The following is a 17,963-nucleotide window of genomic DNA, read 5'->3' as shown; positions in this document are numbered from 1 at the left end:
TCAAGGTTTCTATGGATTCAAATAAGGAAAGATGGAGTTGTTACCATTACAATATCAAGTGCAAACAGTGCTGAGACTAGGTTAGAATAACCATTACAAAAGTATACACAAGGCTGATATTAAGCTGGAACAACCATTATAATAGTAGATATAAATAAGGGTGAGACTAGTCTCAGTAGTTTCTGGAAATATATAATTGTTTGATTCATCCCAAGCATAAATCTAGGAACTTTTCCATAGCTCTCAAGGGCATCTTTTACTTACTGAAATTTGGCAATTCGATCTTATTCAATTACCCCTATCCCAAGGCTATTTATATTTTAATAATAATTTGTTTATTGCAGTTACTGTTGCAAAGGTATTACTGGGAAAAATGTACTTGGGGAATTCTCTCAGAACAAACATGGCCTACTCCATAGTACTTTCTCTGGGCCGACCATTTCACTCTGCAGGCCCAGTAGAAAGGACCCTAAACCAAGCCCACCCTCCCCTCTCCTTCTGTGGTCAACCCTTCCCTATAGCTCCTTTCACTGGTTCACTGATATTAGGCCAAGGTTTAAGAGGCCCTGGGGGTGGAGTCAGGTGACCCAGAAAGAACTGACGACTGATCTTTAAACTCTGAAATGAGGGTGGTGGGATTTGAGACTCCTAAGGGGGCCTTAGTGTTGATGAGAGGTCCTGTGCCCTTCTTTCATTGCGTCCAGTTGTTAGATCTATTTCACCTAAAGCTGTAACCCAGACAATTGGAAAAGCCTTTGTCATTTCCCAAGCAACCCTCTAACAGCCCTCCTTCAGGAAATTCCAGGTGCGGTTTCTTTCCAGCCTGTAAGTTTGTTTAAAATGATTACTTACTAAGGCTTTGAACTATGGTGCCTAAGGATTTTATTTTCCTTTTTTTTTTTCTTCTTAGCACTCCAGGAGTACTAATTTTTATATGCACTTATTTGAGCAAGTCTAATATAGCTCTTTTAAGTATTTTTGTTTTCCAATTTGGTTTTACCATCTAGAGGTAGGAAAATATACACTGCACAAACACAAATAAAAAGTTAGATGCAAAAAAAAATAGAAACAGAAAAATCAAACACATAATTTGAAGCTTACTTTTTTGGTTTTTTCTGGTATGCTTGAATATTAGCCCAACGTGGGGTGTAAGTTGTTAATATTGAAGTAACTAAGGTTTCTGTTTTCTTTGGGTCTTCTCCATAGAGTGAGGTATTATTTCCAATTATATAAATCCCGTGTGGAGAGTGGGGTATGCACACATGCAATCCCCTCTGGCCTCCCTGTTTGTCTACGCATTTAGGCACTGGGCAGAGGAGTAGAAGTTTGGCCCGTGATGCTGCTGTTACTTTTAGAGAGCAGCCCTGGCCAAATTGAATAGCTTAGCAGGTAGGGAAGGGGGAGACCACTTCTATCTCAGGATCTTTCACCTCCAGTAAAGGGGATTCAGAGAAGGAGGAGAAGAGGGTAAGGGGGCTTTCTCATTTCCCGATCTATTGGAGGCGGCATGGATGGAGTTAATAAAGCTTCTATTGGATCCTCCGGATTCAAATCAGGAAGGACATTTTTATTTTCTTCACTAATCTTTACAGGTAAAATTTTACATTTTCTCATCAACACTGATTGCTGGGAGAGACAAATAAGGGACTGAACAAACATGATCTCATCCCATTTCTTCTCTCTTTTGCAGAACAACTCTCTTTGTAATACAGTATTTTTTTCTTTAGAGCCATTCTCAGGCCATTTTCCTCTTGATTCTAAATCATACTGCAGCCAGACAGTGTTACAGAAATAAACTATTTTTGTTTTTTCACAGGCTTACAACTAAAATCTTTTCAACTTTTAAAAATACAGCCCAAAGTGCTATATTCAGGAATTCTATTAGAATTAGAACTTTCCATTTTAAAGAATTCCCACGATCAATGACCAAGTAGCCTACTTGAACAATATAAATGCAGTAACACACCAACTAACAAATTTAAACAGACACTTAACGCATTATATACGTAAGCAACATACCAATTAATAACTAGACTGAGCACACCCATTAACAATTAAGCAGACATTAGACACTTACTGTATCTAAGTAACACACCAATTAATAGTTAAAATAGGTATCATACACTCACTTAACTTCATTAAAAACCAATTAATTATTGGATTACTTACTTCCTAGGAATAAACGTAACAGACAACTCAGGTCAGGGCTTCAAATGGTACAGAAATCAGAAAGGTGGAGGGGTCGAGGCAAAGGGGGATTATTCTGGAAGCAGGACACAGGCCTGAAACCCAGGTCCAGGGAACTTGAAAGTCCACACTAAATTCCCAATCCACTTTTGCCTTGATGACCACTCACCCAGTCTGATGTTCAGACTTGGAACTAGAAACAGTTTCTCCCTCTGAAGCTTTTTCACGTGCCGAGGATCTGAAGTGTTGGTAGAGCAGAGAAAGACCTGGTTGCTGAGCCTCTAGATCAAAGAGTCTGCTGGCCACAAAAGATGTGATTCCTGGCTCACCTGTCCTGCCAGGGCTTCAGAACTTCGAGCAGCCAGACTCTGCTCCTCAGGAATATCTGTCCCTTCATGGTTGCCAAACTGATACCCAAAAAATGTGGGGTTCTCTGCCTGATACACATAAAGCTAATCCATGACACGAGGGTTTCAGAGAGAGAAAGAGCTTATCGCAGTGTGTGAAGCAGGAGATCAGATGGCCTACTGGCCCACAAATCAGAGTCTCTGAGACTAAGGAGTTCAGGATTTTATGTATTCAAACAAGAGGAGAAGGAATTGTTACCATTACAATAACAAGTATAAACAGGACTGAGACCAGGCTAGAATAACCATTCAATAACAGGAATAAGCAGGGGTGAGACTAGTTGAGTTTCAACAACTTCAGGTATTAACTTTTGGCTATTCCACAATATAGAAAGGAAAAAATATGTATAATGATTCAGTAATAGTAATCATTTGTTAATTTCTTAATTTCTCAGTTACAAGTACATTTTAATGTTTGTAATAAACTTGATTTTTATATAAAATAACCTGGGCAAAGAGTTTTATAAACCATAAAGTGCTGTAGAAAGATAAGGCAGTGATTTGTTGTTAGTCCAGCCATGTAGTTTGGGTGCAGGATTCCGACTCTTCTCTGACTTATGGTCTTATTTTAAGTGACAGAGCTTAGAGTAAGGAAGAATTGAGAGCAAAGGGCTTTAACCTGGGTGAAAAGTCTGAAATCTGTCCTCAGGGCCCAGATAGCAGGAGTCTGGAGTTTTAAGCATGAGCAGCAAGGATAAAGAAAGTAGACATTGAGCAGTAATAGTGCTTTGCCTTTTTCTCTGCTTTCAATAGTGAAGTGGCAGGCACCAGGTATGCAAAGAGAAGAATGTTTCTACAGGAACCAGCTACTCCTGCTTATAACAGGAAGATAGAAATCTGTCTCTAGGAAGTTCCCCCTAATTTCTTAATGAACTCTCTCCGTGCCCCATCATTCTACTATCTCATCCACCTGCACAGCATCTGGGGGATCCTGGCCAGAATAAAAATCCAATCTCATTCCTACTTTCACTCTTACCTGTGCCGTGGCATCCCAGGGCCCTCACCCTAAAACCTGAGTTGCTAGCAATGTTGTGAAGACCTCAAGGTGGTATCTGGGCCTGTTCACCCTCCAGCTGGCCCCTTCAATCCGTTGCACTGTAGATCCCAGGTCTCCGGGTCATTTGCAGCAAGCCAGTCAGTTCTGGCCATGTCTCTGGCTACTTGGTCCCAGCACCAACCCATGTGCAACTGCAGAGGAGATCATGCTGAGGTCTGGGAGGCAGCGGTGGTAGCAACCCCAGAAAGTCTGGGAAGGAATTAAAAAAGGGATCATAAGAAAGAAGTAGCTATCACTTCAATGAGGTCAGCATGGTCTGAGGGAAACATAAAGGATGTGCCTTTTACATGACCATTTATAACGGTCTCCCCTTCCTAATGTAGTAGAAGGTCTTCCCCTTCCAAATCAGACTCTTCTAATTGCTCACATTCACTGCTTGCCTAGCACTCTGCTAAATGCTCCATATGGAGAATCATATTTACAGCTGTCAACAACCCCACAAAGTAGGCATTATCACTAACCCCATCATACACAAGGGGGAACTGAGCCACAGAGAGGCTAAGTCTTTTGTCCAAGGTCCTATGGCCGGCATTTGAAACCACACTCTCTGGCTATGCTCTTGGTCTCCTAGTCATCATGCCTCTGAGGAGAGCCTGCCAAGGGGCACATTATCTCATCCCCCTGGCTCCCTTCCTACTTGGTGAGACTGTGTGGTTGAGGTCTGCCCAATGAGATGTGAGCATCCGTGGCATATTTATGGCACTTCTGTCCCAAGCCCCTGAAGTATCCTGGGTGGTCCTTTAGCTTTCTCTGTCTCTATTTTCACCCAGTTGAATGCAGAGCCATCAAAAAAGAATTCTAAATACTTCCTGGACATGGTAGAACTAAGGGATAGAGGTAGCCTGGCTGCTTCATTGCTCTCAAAGGGGAGCAACCCAGGCTAGCTCCCAACCAGGAATACCTGTATGGGGTTTGTGTAAGTGAAAAGTGACTTTTATTGTGTTATACCCCTAAGAGTTTTGAGTTATTTATTATGACTGCATAGCTTACTCCATTATTAATGATGAAGGGAAATATAGTAACTTTTCAATAGAGAACCCCAGCAGACACTCCCTTATCCAAGGTATCCAGGTTAACATCACCAGCAATAAGATATATTGGCATCATGTACCTCCTAATATGATGCATGGGGAGGGGACATCACTTCTTCAGTGTTCTCACCAAAAATTTATGACCTCAATCTAATCACAGGAAAAAAAACTCAGATTGAGGAAAATTCTACAAAATAACTGGTCAAGTCTTCTAAATCATCCAAGTATTGAAAGGTAAAGAGCTGACACAGAATGCAGGGGACTATGGACACATGACAATTAAATTCAAAGAATTGTATCCTGGACTAGAAAAAGGACGTTAGTGAAAACTGGCAAAATGAGAATGTTAATCATATTGTTTCAGTGCTGATTTCCTAGTTTCAATAGTCGTATGATTGAAGACATAGAGAAGCTGGGTTATGTAAGACATAGGGAAGCTTGGTAAGGGTTATACGGGAACTCTTTGTACTATTTTTGCAACTGTTCAGTTAAGTCTAAACTTATTTTGCAATAAAAAGCTAAAAAAAAAAAAAAAACTGTGGTGATCGGCTCCTACTGCCAGTGGCTTCTTTTTGCTTTGCTTTTGATGCATCATCCACAATCCTGGACAATAAAAACCCATATTTATTCACACCTTGAAATTTCTTTATTATTGTGAACCCTACCTTCAAAGCCTGGCTCCAGACCCACCTAGTTTACTAAGCTTGAACCTCTGTGCAGAAGGCACTGAATGGTTTTCTCACCTCCTGAGCATCTGACATTGAGACAACAACCTTGTGTTTGATTGCAGGTTCTTTGAGGGAAAGGACAGGCATCGTATAACCACATTCAATTCAGTGCAAGGTTACTGGAAACCTTATCAGCTGGAGCACTGAGCCCAGCGTTTCCGATTGTCTGATGTCTCAACTGAGGTCCTACCTGGAGAGGTTAGGCAGTGGGAGTTTGCCAGTCTCCAGCAACCCCACTGTGTAACTCTTTGGGCTCACTTGGTGATAGGACCCTGGGATGACTGGGCTGCATTGAAGTTTTACATTCCTGACATCTTCACTCACTATGGGCCTCTTACACAGCCAGGACAATTGTTAGAGAGCCAGGATATCAATATGCCAAGATTGAAGGGTAACTGCAGTATCTGAATCAGAGCTGGTGTGAAAATAGGGTATTAATGGGGTATTACTGGGGCATTGAAACTGGAGAAAAAGGACCCCTCAAGTACACTGGGGAAGGGGGCATCAGTGGCATGCTGGTGCCCAGAGATGAAGGGTTAGAAGCAGAAGGTGCAAGCAAGGTCAAAAATTCGCTTATCAGAAATAAGATGGGGGGTGGGCCACGGTGGCTCAGCAGGTAAGAGTGCTTGCCTGCCATGCCTGAGGACCCGGGTTCGATTCCTGGTGCCTGCCCATGTAAAAAAAAAAAGAAGCATGGAGTTTCTCAGAACCCAAACAGAAATGTGTGCAGAGGCATGGATTCTATACTTCAGAGGCATGATTCCTGGGTCACAGACCCAGGGAATGAATCCAGTGAAACTGAGAACGTCATAGGACAGATTTGGCCAGCGAATGAACCAAAGCTTGAATAATGAAGAGCAATGCGAGATGTCAGCCTTTTTGGAGGCCCTCTAACAAAGCAGCTAGAGCAGGCCACAGCCAGACGTGGTGGTGGAACAGAGCACTGGATAGAGAAGATGTTCAGGATCTCAAAGCAGCAGCCCTAACAGAAGGAGGCTGGCAAGGGCCAAGGGGATGAAGGCAACTTTTGAAGTGTTGGAAGTGTTGGTGGTTGGGGTTGTTGAGGTTGTTGAGGTGGGCTTGGGGGAAGAGATGTGGCTGCTGTTCAAACACTGAAAATTCTGGAAGACAACTCCTCCAACCACCCGGTTTTGAGCAGACAAGTACACACAGGTGGATTCACTGATACTCGCACAGCCTTTCAGCACAAGTGTTTTTTCCGTGGTCCCTGTGAATGCAAAGGAGACAGTAAGGACTCCTCACAGTCACTCCTCCCTTCCTCCCTCCACTGCCCCAACTTCTTCCAATAGCACTTCTTTCCATGCCTCCTGCTCAGACACCTTCAAGGCTGGTCCATTCCAGAAATCGGAGCAGGAGGAGAGAGACCAAGGGTGACAGCGTCAAATGATAATGCCAGAGAAACCAGAGAAGTCAGAGGCCCAGGCGCCTTCCCTACCTAACCCTTGAAGAAACTGAGGCTCAAACACACAGGTGGAACATCCTAAAGAACACCCAGGGCTGTATCTGAGATTCTACAAAGGTTCCACGCACTATGATGACTTTCCAGAAACCCACAACCCAGACGGGTTCCTAGGCCAGATAAGTCCTGAAACCTAGAGGGGCCAGCCTCTCCAGAACATCAGCTAGTTTCATCCCCCTATCCCATTCCACTGACAGCCCTTTCCAACATGAAAAAGTTAGAATGAGCATAACTCCCTAAAGATTGGGAGAAAGGTCAAAGGAGAAGGTGGAGTTACAACAGGGGAGACAGGATTTAACAATTATGACTGCTGAATCATATTAAATTTTCTTCAGTCTCCAGTGTCTTGGAGCAGCTAGAAGGAAAAACCTAAAATTGTAGAAGTGTAACCCATATCAAACTCTGACATCTTTTCTATAACTAATTATTGTGATGTGCTTTGAAATTTATTGCTTTTTGTATATATGTTATTTTTCACAATTAAAAAAATTAAAAGTCAATAAGCAGGAAAACAAAAACAGGTGGAGCATGACCCCAAGCTCACAAATGATGGCCAGAGTTGGACCTAGCATTCAGATCTGCTTGTGTCCCTGATTAGCTGGCAGTTGCCAAAAGCCAGAACAGCACCTTCTGATTCCAATCCAGGGATGCAGTCAGCAGATTAGATGCTCCAACACCATCCCCTCGGCTTTCATCCTTGCAGGCTCTGCTCTCAGTTCCCATTCCTCTCTAAACCAAATTTCCCTGCCCTAAGAAGAGAGAAAGAACAGCCAAAGAGAATGCAGAGAGAACACTGTGTATTTCTAACACCGAATGGTGATGCGTTCAGCCGTGTTTTAAGATGCTGGTCTTAAAAAAGGGCCAAGTGCTTTTGCAAAGGATATGTGATTATGATAACAGCTACCTTTTATTGAGCATTTACTGTGTCTGTATTGCCCTGCTCTCTAGAACTCAAGCCCTCAGAGACAGTAAGTTTACAAAGGAGGAATGGCTCCACGAGGTGAAGTTGCTGGGCTCAGCACTTTTCAGAGCAAGGGCTACAATTTGAAGTCAAGATTCTCAGACTCTAAATTTACTCTGAGAAGTTGCTCTAGGTTGAATTGTGTCCCCAAAAATACATGTTGTGGTCCTAACTCCCAGTACCTGTGAATAGGACCTTATTTAGAAATAGGGTCTTTGCAGGTGAAAACAAGTTAAGATGATGTTATAGTGGATTACAGTGAGTCCTAAATACAATGACTGATGTCTTTAAATGGAGAGGGAGACATGGAGACACAGAGGGAAGATGGCCATGCAAAAATGGAGGCAGAAATCAGAGTGATGCAGCTACCAGCCAAAGAATGCCAAGAACTGCCAGTAGTAAGCAGAAACTGGAAGAGGGAGCACAGTCTTGACAACACCTTAATGTCAGACTTCTAACCTCCAGAACTGTGAGAGAATTGATTTCTGTTGCATTAAGCCACCTAGTTTGTGGTCATGTGTTACGACAGCCCCAGGAAACGAAGACAGAAGTGGGGGAGAAACCTCCAAATTCCAGTGAAGAAAGCAATTCATTGCAATTTTATAGCAATTCCTGGGGCTGGAGATTGAGTCAGAGTGAGTTAGAAAGACATGCTGCTTGGCACATCTCTACTGTATTTAAAAAAAAATTATCTTGGGCAAAAACAAACTACACCCAAGATGGCTTTGATCAATCTGTCTTTCAACTTAAATCAAATTCTATAGATCAGTGAGAAAAGCCTGTACTTTGATATCAGAAGACACCTGGGGACAGGTTAAACTGAAGGAGCAAGTCCTTCTTATGCCGTTGTTGCCCTGAGACAAAGTAAAAAGCAGAGCAGTTTAAATGTCCCTATGATTTTAAAAGTAAAAAGTGGTTCGGGAAAAGCATAGTGCTTGGTCCCTCTGAGAAATCTGGGATTCTGATTAAGCATTGGTTTGCAATACTACAATCGATATTTAACAAAAATTGAAATCACGTGGCATCTCTCTGGGCCGTCATGTGGCAGACACTGACTGGCTGTTCATTTCAGCTTAACCTCTATTCCTTTCCTTCTGGGCCACCACTAGATCACGTTTCCCAACTTCTCATGAAATCAGGATGGCCATCTGTCTGGGTCCCCATGGGCTGTGGAAAGGAGTGCCGCACTCACTGCTAGGTGTAGCAAATAAAAATCTTCCTCCACTCCATTTCTTCCAGCCTCCACTCCCTCTTTCCCCACCAGGTAGCAAGACACAGAGGACACTGCAGAGAGCTGCAAAGTGCTAGGTGGGTGGAGGCCAGAACAAATGGACTTTGAAAAGAGCCCAGGCCCCTGGATTCCATACTGAGCTGTGACATGAACAAGAGATAGATGTTTGTTGTTTTGAGCCACAGGAATTGGAGGTTGTCCTAAACAGCAGTTAATTTACTCTAACTAATAAATATATCATTCTTTAAATATTAAGTCTAATGTTACATATTTGTATTTTATAATGGTTAATATCAAATCGCATTTATAGAAAAGCATAATTGGTTGGATAGTAAAGTCAAATTTCACTCTTTCAGCCAGGGGCCCCAAGATGACATATGACAACACCTCCCAATGGCAGGTAAAGGAAAAGGTAGGCAGAAAACAAAAGTCACACTCACCCATCTGCAGAATGACAGCAGCCAAATAGAGAAGTGACCATCAGAGTGATATCATTGGGAGAAACAAAGTAAAGACAAAAGACTTGCCTTTTGATTACAAGCCAGAAGAGAACAGGGACTCCAGAGAAGGGAAGGCCAGAGGCAATCTCTCTGGATTGAAAAGGAAAAACCAGCAACCAAGTCTTGAGTAGGTTCACAGAGTCTCAGTCTCAAAGGCTTTCTGATCCTGATTCGCTTCTCCCACTGCCCTCCCTGGTACTTCTTTGTCCACTCAAAAATTTATGACTCAAGACATGACATGTTTTCAACTCAATTTCCATAAAGGAATTGGAATTCCAAGACATACCATTCCTGAATTTGGCAACTAGACTGACACACTTGTCTTCTGTATTACATTTCTGGTCTGTCACAATACAGGAAGCTTCTTGAGATCCATAACAGGCAGGGCACACCATGGTCCTGGATATGTCCTCCAGTGGAGGGGCTGGGTGGAGCAAGAGGCATTACTCAGTACAGCATTATCATTTAGAACATGATACCACCTAGTGGGTAAGAAGCCTAGCCAGAAAGATCCTGAGAATGGAGCAGTGGGTGACTTCTATACATACTCAGAACTTCAGATCATGCCTTGAAGACTACAGACATCCATTACCTACACATATCCCCTATGAAACTGCCCTTAAAGACAGTCCTGTTTTTAAGAACTATGCTATATCAATGTTGGGCTGAGAAGGGAAAGGTACATTTTCTAGCTAAAAACCATCTATAGCCAATGTCAACATTAGTCAGCTATTCTGAACATTAGCCAATAGATGTGTGACTATTACAAATGAACACAGGCTGTTATATAAACCTTGTGACCAGGAGGGGAAAAAGTTTATATGAAGATCCAACTCTGCTCTTAGTTAACTGTGCTTTATGACCATGGCCAATTGGCTTTGTCTTTTGGGCTCATTTTCTCCTCTTCGAAGAGGGCTTTGGTTTAGATCAGCAGTTTTCAAACTGTGCTCCACGAACCCTTGGGAGTCTCTGAGACCCTCTCAAGAAGTTGACAAGGTCAAACTACTTTCATAATAATACTAAGATATTATTTGACTTTTGACTTTCACTCTCTCATGACCATACAGCGGAGTTTTCCAGAGGATACATGACATGTGATATTACAGCAAACTAAATGCACAAAGCAAATATGAAAATCCAGCTAAAGAGCTTTGCAAAAATATATTATGCAGGCCACGGTGGCTCAGCAGGCACGAATGCTTGCCTGCGATGCCAGAGGACCCAGGTTTGATTCCTGGTGCCTGCCCATGTAAATTAAAAACAAAAAACAAACAAAAAAAAAAACACTAACTCAAGTGTGACAGTGGCTCAGTGGCAGAATTCTCACCTGCCATGTTGGAGACCTGTGTTCAATTCCCGGTGCGAGCCCATAAAAAAAAAAGTGGATTCCAACAAATCAATGAATAAATGTGTGATTTTAAAAAAACAAAAAACAAAAAAATATATATTATAATGCCACCCTTCTCATTGATTTTTTTTTCTTCTGGAAAATAGTTATTTTTATTTTTAAGTGTTATTAATTTAATATATTTTATAATATTAATATTTTGATATAGTACTAGCATTAGTAGCATTAACAATTAATATAACTTATATTGTGTTATCAGTTTATAATTTTCTATTAATTGATATACATTGAATTAGAATAATTACTATACTATCAATAACATATTAATATAGTGCTGATAAAATATTAGTTTTGAATGAAGTTAATGTTTTAAAAAATGGTTAGCTTTAATTTGTAATACAGTAAATATCAATAGACAAAGTTCATATTGGCAAAAGTTCTTTGTGGTCCCTACTAATTTTTAAGATAATAAAGTGTTTCTAAGACCAAAAAGTTTGAGAATGACTGATGTACATCTAATGCCCCTTCCCAAAGACACCCAAACAACTTAGAGTGCTTACAAATTCTTCTTTTCTGAGAAAAGGAGGAAAGCATGATAATAGTGTTACCATAGTGTTTTCAAATGTGTTTCTCAAATAATCATTATAAATCATATGTTAATGTTATTCAGACATGGACTTGCAAAGACCACCCAAAGGTGAGGAGCACAGGTGGTAAAGGAAGGACAGGAACTGGGCCAACCTGGGGAAGCACTGTCAATACCCACCAGGGACATCTTTGGAGTTACACTGTTCGGGTGTGCAGCACTGGCTTGCAAACCGGAAGTGGTCTTTCTCAGATGCATAGACAGTGAAGGATGCGACCACTTTCTCCTCTTCACTGCACACTTCTTCAGAACAGGACTTATCCTTATACAGGTTGATGGCTCCCCCTACACAGGCCAAAACCAGAATGTCAACCCCTGATAAGGAGAAGTAGTGGGGAGGCTGGGACTCTGAGTAGCAATTGCTTCAGACAAGGGCAGAGAAAGCAATCTCAGCTCAATACACCTGTGAGACATTGGGGACTGCTTGTGGAAAAAAAAGTCTTTCCATATCAGGTAGCTCCTCCTGTCAGCAGGAGACTATCAGGGATGTGTGTCAGGCTGGCACACCCTGGACCACTGCTCAGTCTTAGCAGCACTAGAAGTGGACAAGCAGACACAGTGGACCATGTGTGCCATATGACATCCGCAGCACCATCTATGCCATGTCCTTCTCTAGAGGATTTCTATTTTCTCTAGAAATCAAACCAGAATCCAGTCAAGCTTCTTGACTGGGGTGCTCCAATATGGTAGTCATGTGCTACATGGGGCTATTTAAATTTAAATCTGAACTAAGTAAAATTAAATAAAATTTAAAATTCAGAGCCTCAGTCACACTAGCCATATTTCAACAGCCTGATAGCTACATGTGGCTAGCAGCTACCATATTAGACAGCACTACTAGAGACATTTCCATCACTAATAAAAGGTCTACTGGTCTAGCCTAACTTTCAGTTTATAGGCAATACCTAGAACAGGGGAACAAGTTAAATGACACCACAAGGAAGCAAACACCAAAGCCAGAATATAGGCAGTCTGCAGGACAAATGGAGCAAGTTTCTCCAACAAATCAATGGTATTGAACAAAACAAGGGATGGAGACTATTATAAAGTAAATTAGACTTAAGAGATGTAATGGTGAAATGCAACATAGGGATCTTGTTTGGGTTCTAATTCCAACATATCAACTGTAAAACAGCATCTTTGAGATGACTGGGAAAATTTTAAGATGGACTGGGAATTAGAAGAAATTTAAAAATTATAATTAATTTTCTTATGAGTTACTATGGCATGATGGTTATATAAAAAAAGTTCTTATCACTGAAGGATAGTAAAATATGTAAATATTTGTGGGAAAATTATATGAAATCTAGGCTGGCTTTAAAATACAGCAAAATGTTGATAATCATTAACACAGGTGGTTTCATGGCAGTCCACTTAACTTGTCTTCAGCTTTCGTGCACATTTGAAATTTAAAAGTCAACATTAATCATTTGCTTAATTAATTAATTAAAAACTAAGTTCTCCATGAGAGAGGTTGCAACCATGCTAGCAAAAACGACCCACAAGAAAATCTTAACTGAAAATATGTTTGATCTGGGACAAGAAGGAATATTGAGGGGGAGAAACATGGGGGGTGGGCAGCAGCACTATTATTTAACTAGTACTTCTGCTTCTCACTTCAAGTAATATTTATCTAGAACAAGGCTTCAATCAGGGGCAGCAATTTCCAAGAAACCGTAGGGCTTGTCTGCTTGCCTGGTTCTTTACCCATTTCACATCTGACTCCTCTGTGTACCTGCTTCCACAGTGCTTCTCCTATAGTTCACTAACATGACTCCCTCTCCTTGCACAGCCTCAGTCCTACCTAAGCCTTTCTTTCCTCGCTGGACACCCTCTCGAGGTTCTGCCCCATACACATCTCAGAAGTGAAGGCTATGAGAACCCCCAAGCTCACCTAGAGTAGAGTTCACCAAGGAGCTGCTACAGCTGTTTGAGGTATTTGAGGGACAGGCAGAGGCAGTGTTGTTGTCACAAGAGTTTGTCAATGAATTACACTGCACACAACTCAGAGATTCTGCAGAGACAAAGAAATGTCCAACATCAGTCAACATTCAGTAGGCATCTACAGACTGTGCTCTGGATAAGGCGCTACGCCCACCCTGGAGATAAAAGAGAAGATAGGATGGTATCCCCATCTTCTGAGGCTTTCCCAAACTTGATTCTATAGAATGGAGCCACCCTCTTGGTTTCTCCCCACTCTCCACCCTTCCCGTCACTTCCTATATCACCATTCTCCAAAATAAGATTCAATTTTGATCCTTGGAGAGGCTCACTGTGGGCAGTCTGCACGGAGGATCCTCATGCTCTCCACTGACCACACCTTGACATGAGAGGCAAGTCCCCAGAGCACAGAGAGCAAGAAGATTCTGGTGGGATGAGATAAGGGGTCTTCACCCCAGAAGGGGTCCATGTGGACTCTCTCACCTACGGCCTCAACAGCAAGGGCTGCGATGATACCAGCAATGAGAATCCCCTTCATGGTGACGGAGCTGACTTCTCCCATGATCAGTGACCACAGAGCCTCAAGCCTAAAGAGACACAGAAAAGTAGCCATGGGGGGGTTGGAGGGCTGCTGGGGCATGCCATCCCCAAGGAGAGTTAATCTCACTGGGGCAAGCTCAGCGGTCAGGCAGGGCTTGTGACAGAAACAGGATCCTCAGCTCAGAGCCCAGAGCCATGGAGTAGATTCCTGCAGATGCCCTCCTACCAGCCAGGCTTTCCTGATCCTGAATCCCTGCAAAGCGCCTGCACTCAGATGTGAAATGCAACCTGGACTGCACTTCATGTACAAAATGTGAAGGCTGCCGATCACCAGCCCCATCTAGGAGTGTGGTCCAAGAAATCCGGCTGGATTCTGTCCTCTCCCCTCCTCTCCCAGACTGAGACGTCCACCTTCTAGCTTGCCTCTTACTATATTCACAACATGTACTTATGGGGTCTCTCTCTACCACCACCGCCTCAATAGGCTGACACCAGATGAGTGCTTAATCTATTCCAAGCACTAAAAATGGGTTAAATCACATGGTTCATCAGGTGCTATAATCAGCATCACCCTCATTTCATGAGGCCCAGAGAGGTTAAGTTACACAAAGTAAAGATCTCATTGCTAGGAGGTGTTAGAGCTGGAATTTGACCAGACCCTCCCCAACCACTCCACACTGCCTTCCAACAGACCAAAACTCACAAATGCCCAGGCCTGTCATGTGCTTAGCCTCCAGAGCCAAGTCAGAGGATCCCGGCACATTTTTTACTACCATGTCACCTCTTCCTGTGCCTGTGCCTCCCTTTCTTCACCTGTAATTGTTGGAGTCTGGCCTTTGAAGATATCTAAAGTTTACTTATAATCATTAGGATCCCAAGTTGGAATTTCAATTTGCCCAAGCATCAAAGCAGGAGGAAAGGGAAATATCTGACTCTATAGTGTGTTCTTTCTAATCATTATTTCATGTAATCCTCCCAGCCATAAGCCACATGTGACCATTTAAGCTTAAATTCATGAGAGTTTGGTAAAATGAAAAATTCTATTCCTTAGCCACACTAGACACATTCCAAATGCTCCATAGAGCCATGTGGCTAGCAGCTATTGTATTGTGGCCAGGGCAGATATAGAATATTTCCATCCCCACAGAAACTTCTATTGGACATGAGCATTGTGGTCTCCCTCCACAGCTCACCACACCACCACACACACACCACAATAACACACAACACACCATACACACGCCACACCATGCATGCACAACACAAAACGCACAACATGCACACCACCACCACTCAGACTTCACATCATACATACTGCACCACAACACACACCACACCATACACACGCCACACCATGCATGCACAACACAAAACACACAACATGCACACCACCACTCAGACTTCACATCATACATACTGCACCACAACACACACCACACCATACACATGCCACACCATGCATGCACAACACAAAACACACAACATGCACACCACCACTCAGACTTCACATCATACATACTGCACCACAACACACACCACACCATATACATGCCACACTATGCATGCACAACACAAAACACACAACATGCACACCACCACCACTCAGACTTCACATCATACATACTGCACCACAACACACACCACACCATACACATGCCACACCATGCATGCACAACACAAAACACACAACATGCACACCACCACCACTCAGACTTCACATCATACATACTGCACCACAACACACACCACACCATACACATGCCACACCATGCATGCACAACACAAAACACACAACATGCACACCACCACTCAGACTTCACATCATACATACTGCACCACAACACACACCACACCATATACATGCCACACTATGCATGCACAACACAAAACACACAACATGCACACCACCACCACTCAGACTTCACATCATACATACTGCACCACAACACACACCACACCATACACATGCCACACCATGCATGCACAACACAAAACACACAACATGCACACCACCACCACTCAGACTTCACATCATACATACTGCACCACAACACACACCACACCATACACATGCCACATTATGCATGCACAACACAAAACACACAATATGCACACCACCACCACTCACAATTCACATCACACACACCACATCACAACATACACACAACACACCTATACACACCAGTCACAAAACACAACAAACATACCTCACCACAACACAAAACACACATCACACCATTGTCACACACATCACACACACACACCACCACACAACCAGCACATCAGACACACCACATCACAACATACACAACACAGCACACCCATAAACCCTACTCACACAACACATGCACCACATCACAATACACACATACCACAGCAGAACACACTCATACAACACATTACAACACACCTCAATACACCACAAACCCGCACACACATATCCCCCACAACACAATGCACTATGAGTCCCTGGTGAACTTATTACACTTCTTTGGAATGAAGAGAAATCAGTCCAATCCAGAAAGATGAGACCCATCTGTTAACATGATGGTCTGTGATTTGGAGATACAAGGAGAAAAACCAAATTTATGTCTGGTATGGACCTCGTAGCCATATGCTATGCACCGGACTCAGCCTCCCCCACATGCCCAGTCATCCCTCCAGGCCCAGAACATGTGGGCTCTTTGCTCCTCTGCGCTGTGGGAAGAGATTTCAGTGGCGAGCCTCCTGGGAAAGGGCCTCTCAAGTTTATTAGTGGGAAAAAAGAAGAGGGGGTGGAGAAGTGAGGGTAAAGAGACAGTAACAGCTCATTAATTAAGTGCACACATTGCCTCAGCCCTGTGAGATAGACCTGATTATTAGCCTCATTTTCAGTGGGAAATAACAAAAGCCCAGATAGGTCAGGACACACAGCAGAGAAGCAGGGTCTGCAGATAAGCCAGCAGCAGGATCCAGGGCGTCTGCTTGCCACTGTCTCTGTGGAGAATGAATGGCAAGGCAGGGGCTGGGGCAGGAGTCCCCACATGGAGAAGGAGAACAAGTGGCATCTGCACGTCCCTTTGCAGCATTCCTGTCACTTCTTCTCCCATTCCACCTTTTCACTGGTCTTGGAGGGTCCCACCACCACTCTCAACTTACACACAGGAAACCAGAGTTCAAAGAGGCTGAGAGAAGGACACTGGCACACAGAGAGCAGCAGAGCGACAAGCAAACCCCGTCTCCAGCCCATGGCCTCCCACCAGGCCAACCCTCCCTCTTCTGTGCCTGCAACACAGGAGAACAGAACCTCACCTTCTGGGTCTAGCTTGCAGACTGTCCTGGAGGAGGTGGAGCCAGGCAGAGAGCTGGGGTAGGTGTGTGAGGGTTTATATAGCAGGTGGCTGTGCAATCAGAGGAGAGGTTTCTAGATCACGCGGGCCTTTCTCACCACACTTCTAGCTGTCACCCTGTGCCCTGCCCAATTTCAGGGCCACAGGCAGCTTAACTCTTTGGTATCTGTGCCAAACCTCCCAAGGCATCCTCTCTGAGGCTTCTCAGAACTGGGAGCAACTTTGCTGTAGGCCTAACTTTGGCAAAATGTACAAGGGAGCAAGGCATGCCTCTGGCATCGTCCAGGGTAAGTCATGGCACCACTGAATTGATTCCATAGCTGCCAATGAGTCACAATCATCACCTCACACCCACCCTGTCAACCAGGCACTATTAGTCCCATTTTATAGATGAGGAAGCCAAGGCACAGAAGAGAACAGTTAACTAACTTGCCCTACGCCATTCTGCTAGGGCAGAATCAGGACCAGAATAAGGCTGTTCTGACGGCAAATGCCCTCATGCTTTTGTGGCTCAGGAAAGGGGGTTCAGTTCCCCTTGGATAAGCAGCTGAACCTCTCTAAACCTCAGGACCCTCCA

General features: G+C 43.4%; 1 protein-coding gene across 1 annotated transcript; it reads right to left on the bottom strand.

Annotated features, from left to right (window-relative positions):
- Window positions 1-525: 525 nt before the first annotated feature.
- On the bottom strand, window positions 526-17,395 carry LYPD8 (LY6/PLAUR domain containing 8). The gene is made up of 6 exons (XM_077138302.1): window positions 17,349-17,395; window positions 14,001-14,104; window positions 13,471-13,590; window positions 11,697-11,861; window positions 9,869-10,006; window positions 526-6,638 (listed from the first exon to the last, which is right to left on the bottom strand). Exons 2-6 carry the CDS (start codon window positions 14,077-14,079, stop codon window positions 6,379-6,381), a joined length of 762 nt encoding a protein of 253 aa, XP_076994417.1. The 5' UTR covers window positions 14,080-14,104; window positions 17,349-17,395; the 3' UTR covers window positions 526-6,378.
- Window positions 17,396-17,963: the final 568 nt, after the last annotated feature.

Source organism: Tamandua tetradactyla, chromosome 20 (genome assembly GCF_023851605.1).
Source record: "Tamandua tetradactyla isolate mTamTet1 chromosome 20, mTamTet1.pri, whole genome shotgun sequence".
Lineage (NCBI taxonomy): Eukaryota > Metazoa > Chordata > Mammalia > Pilosa > Myrmecophagidae > Tamandua > Tamandua tetradactyla.
This window is presented reverse-complemented; position numbering and strand designations above follow the sequence as displayed.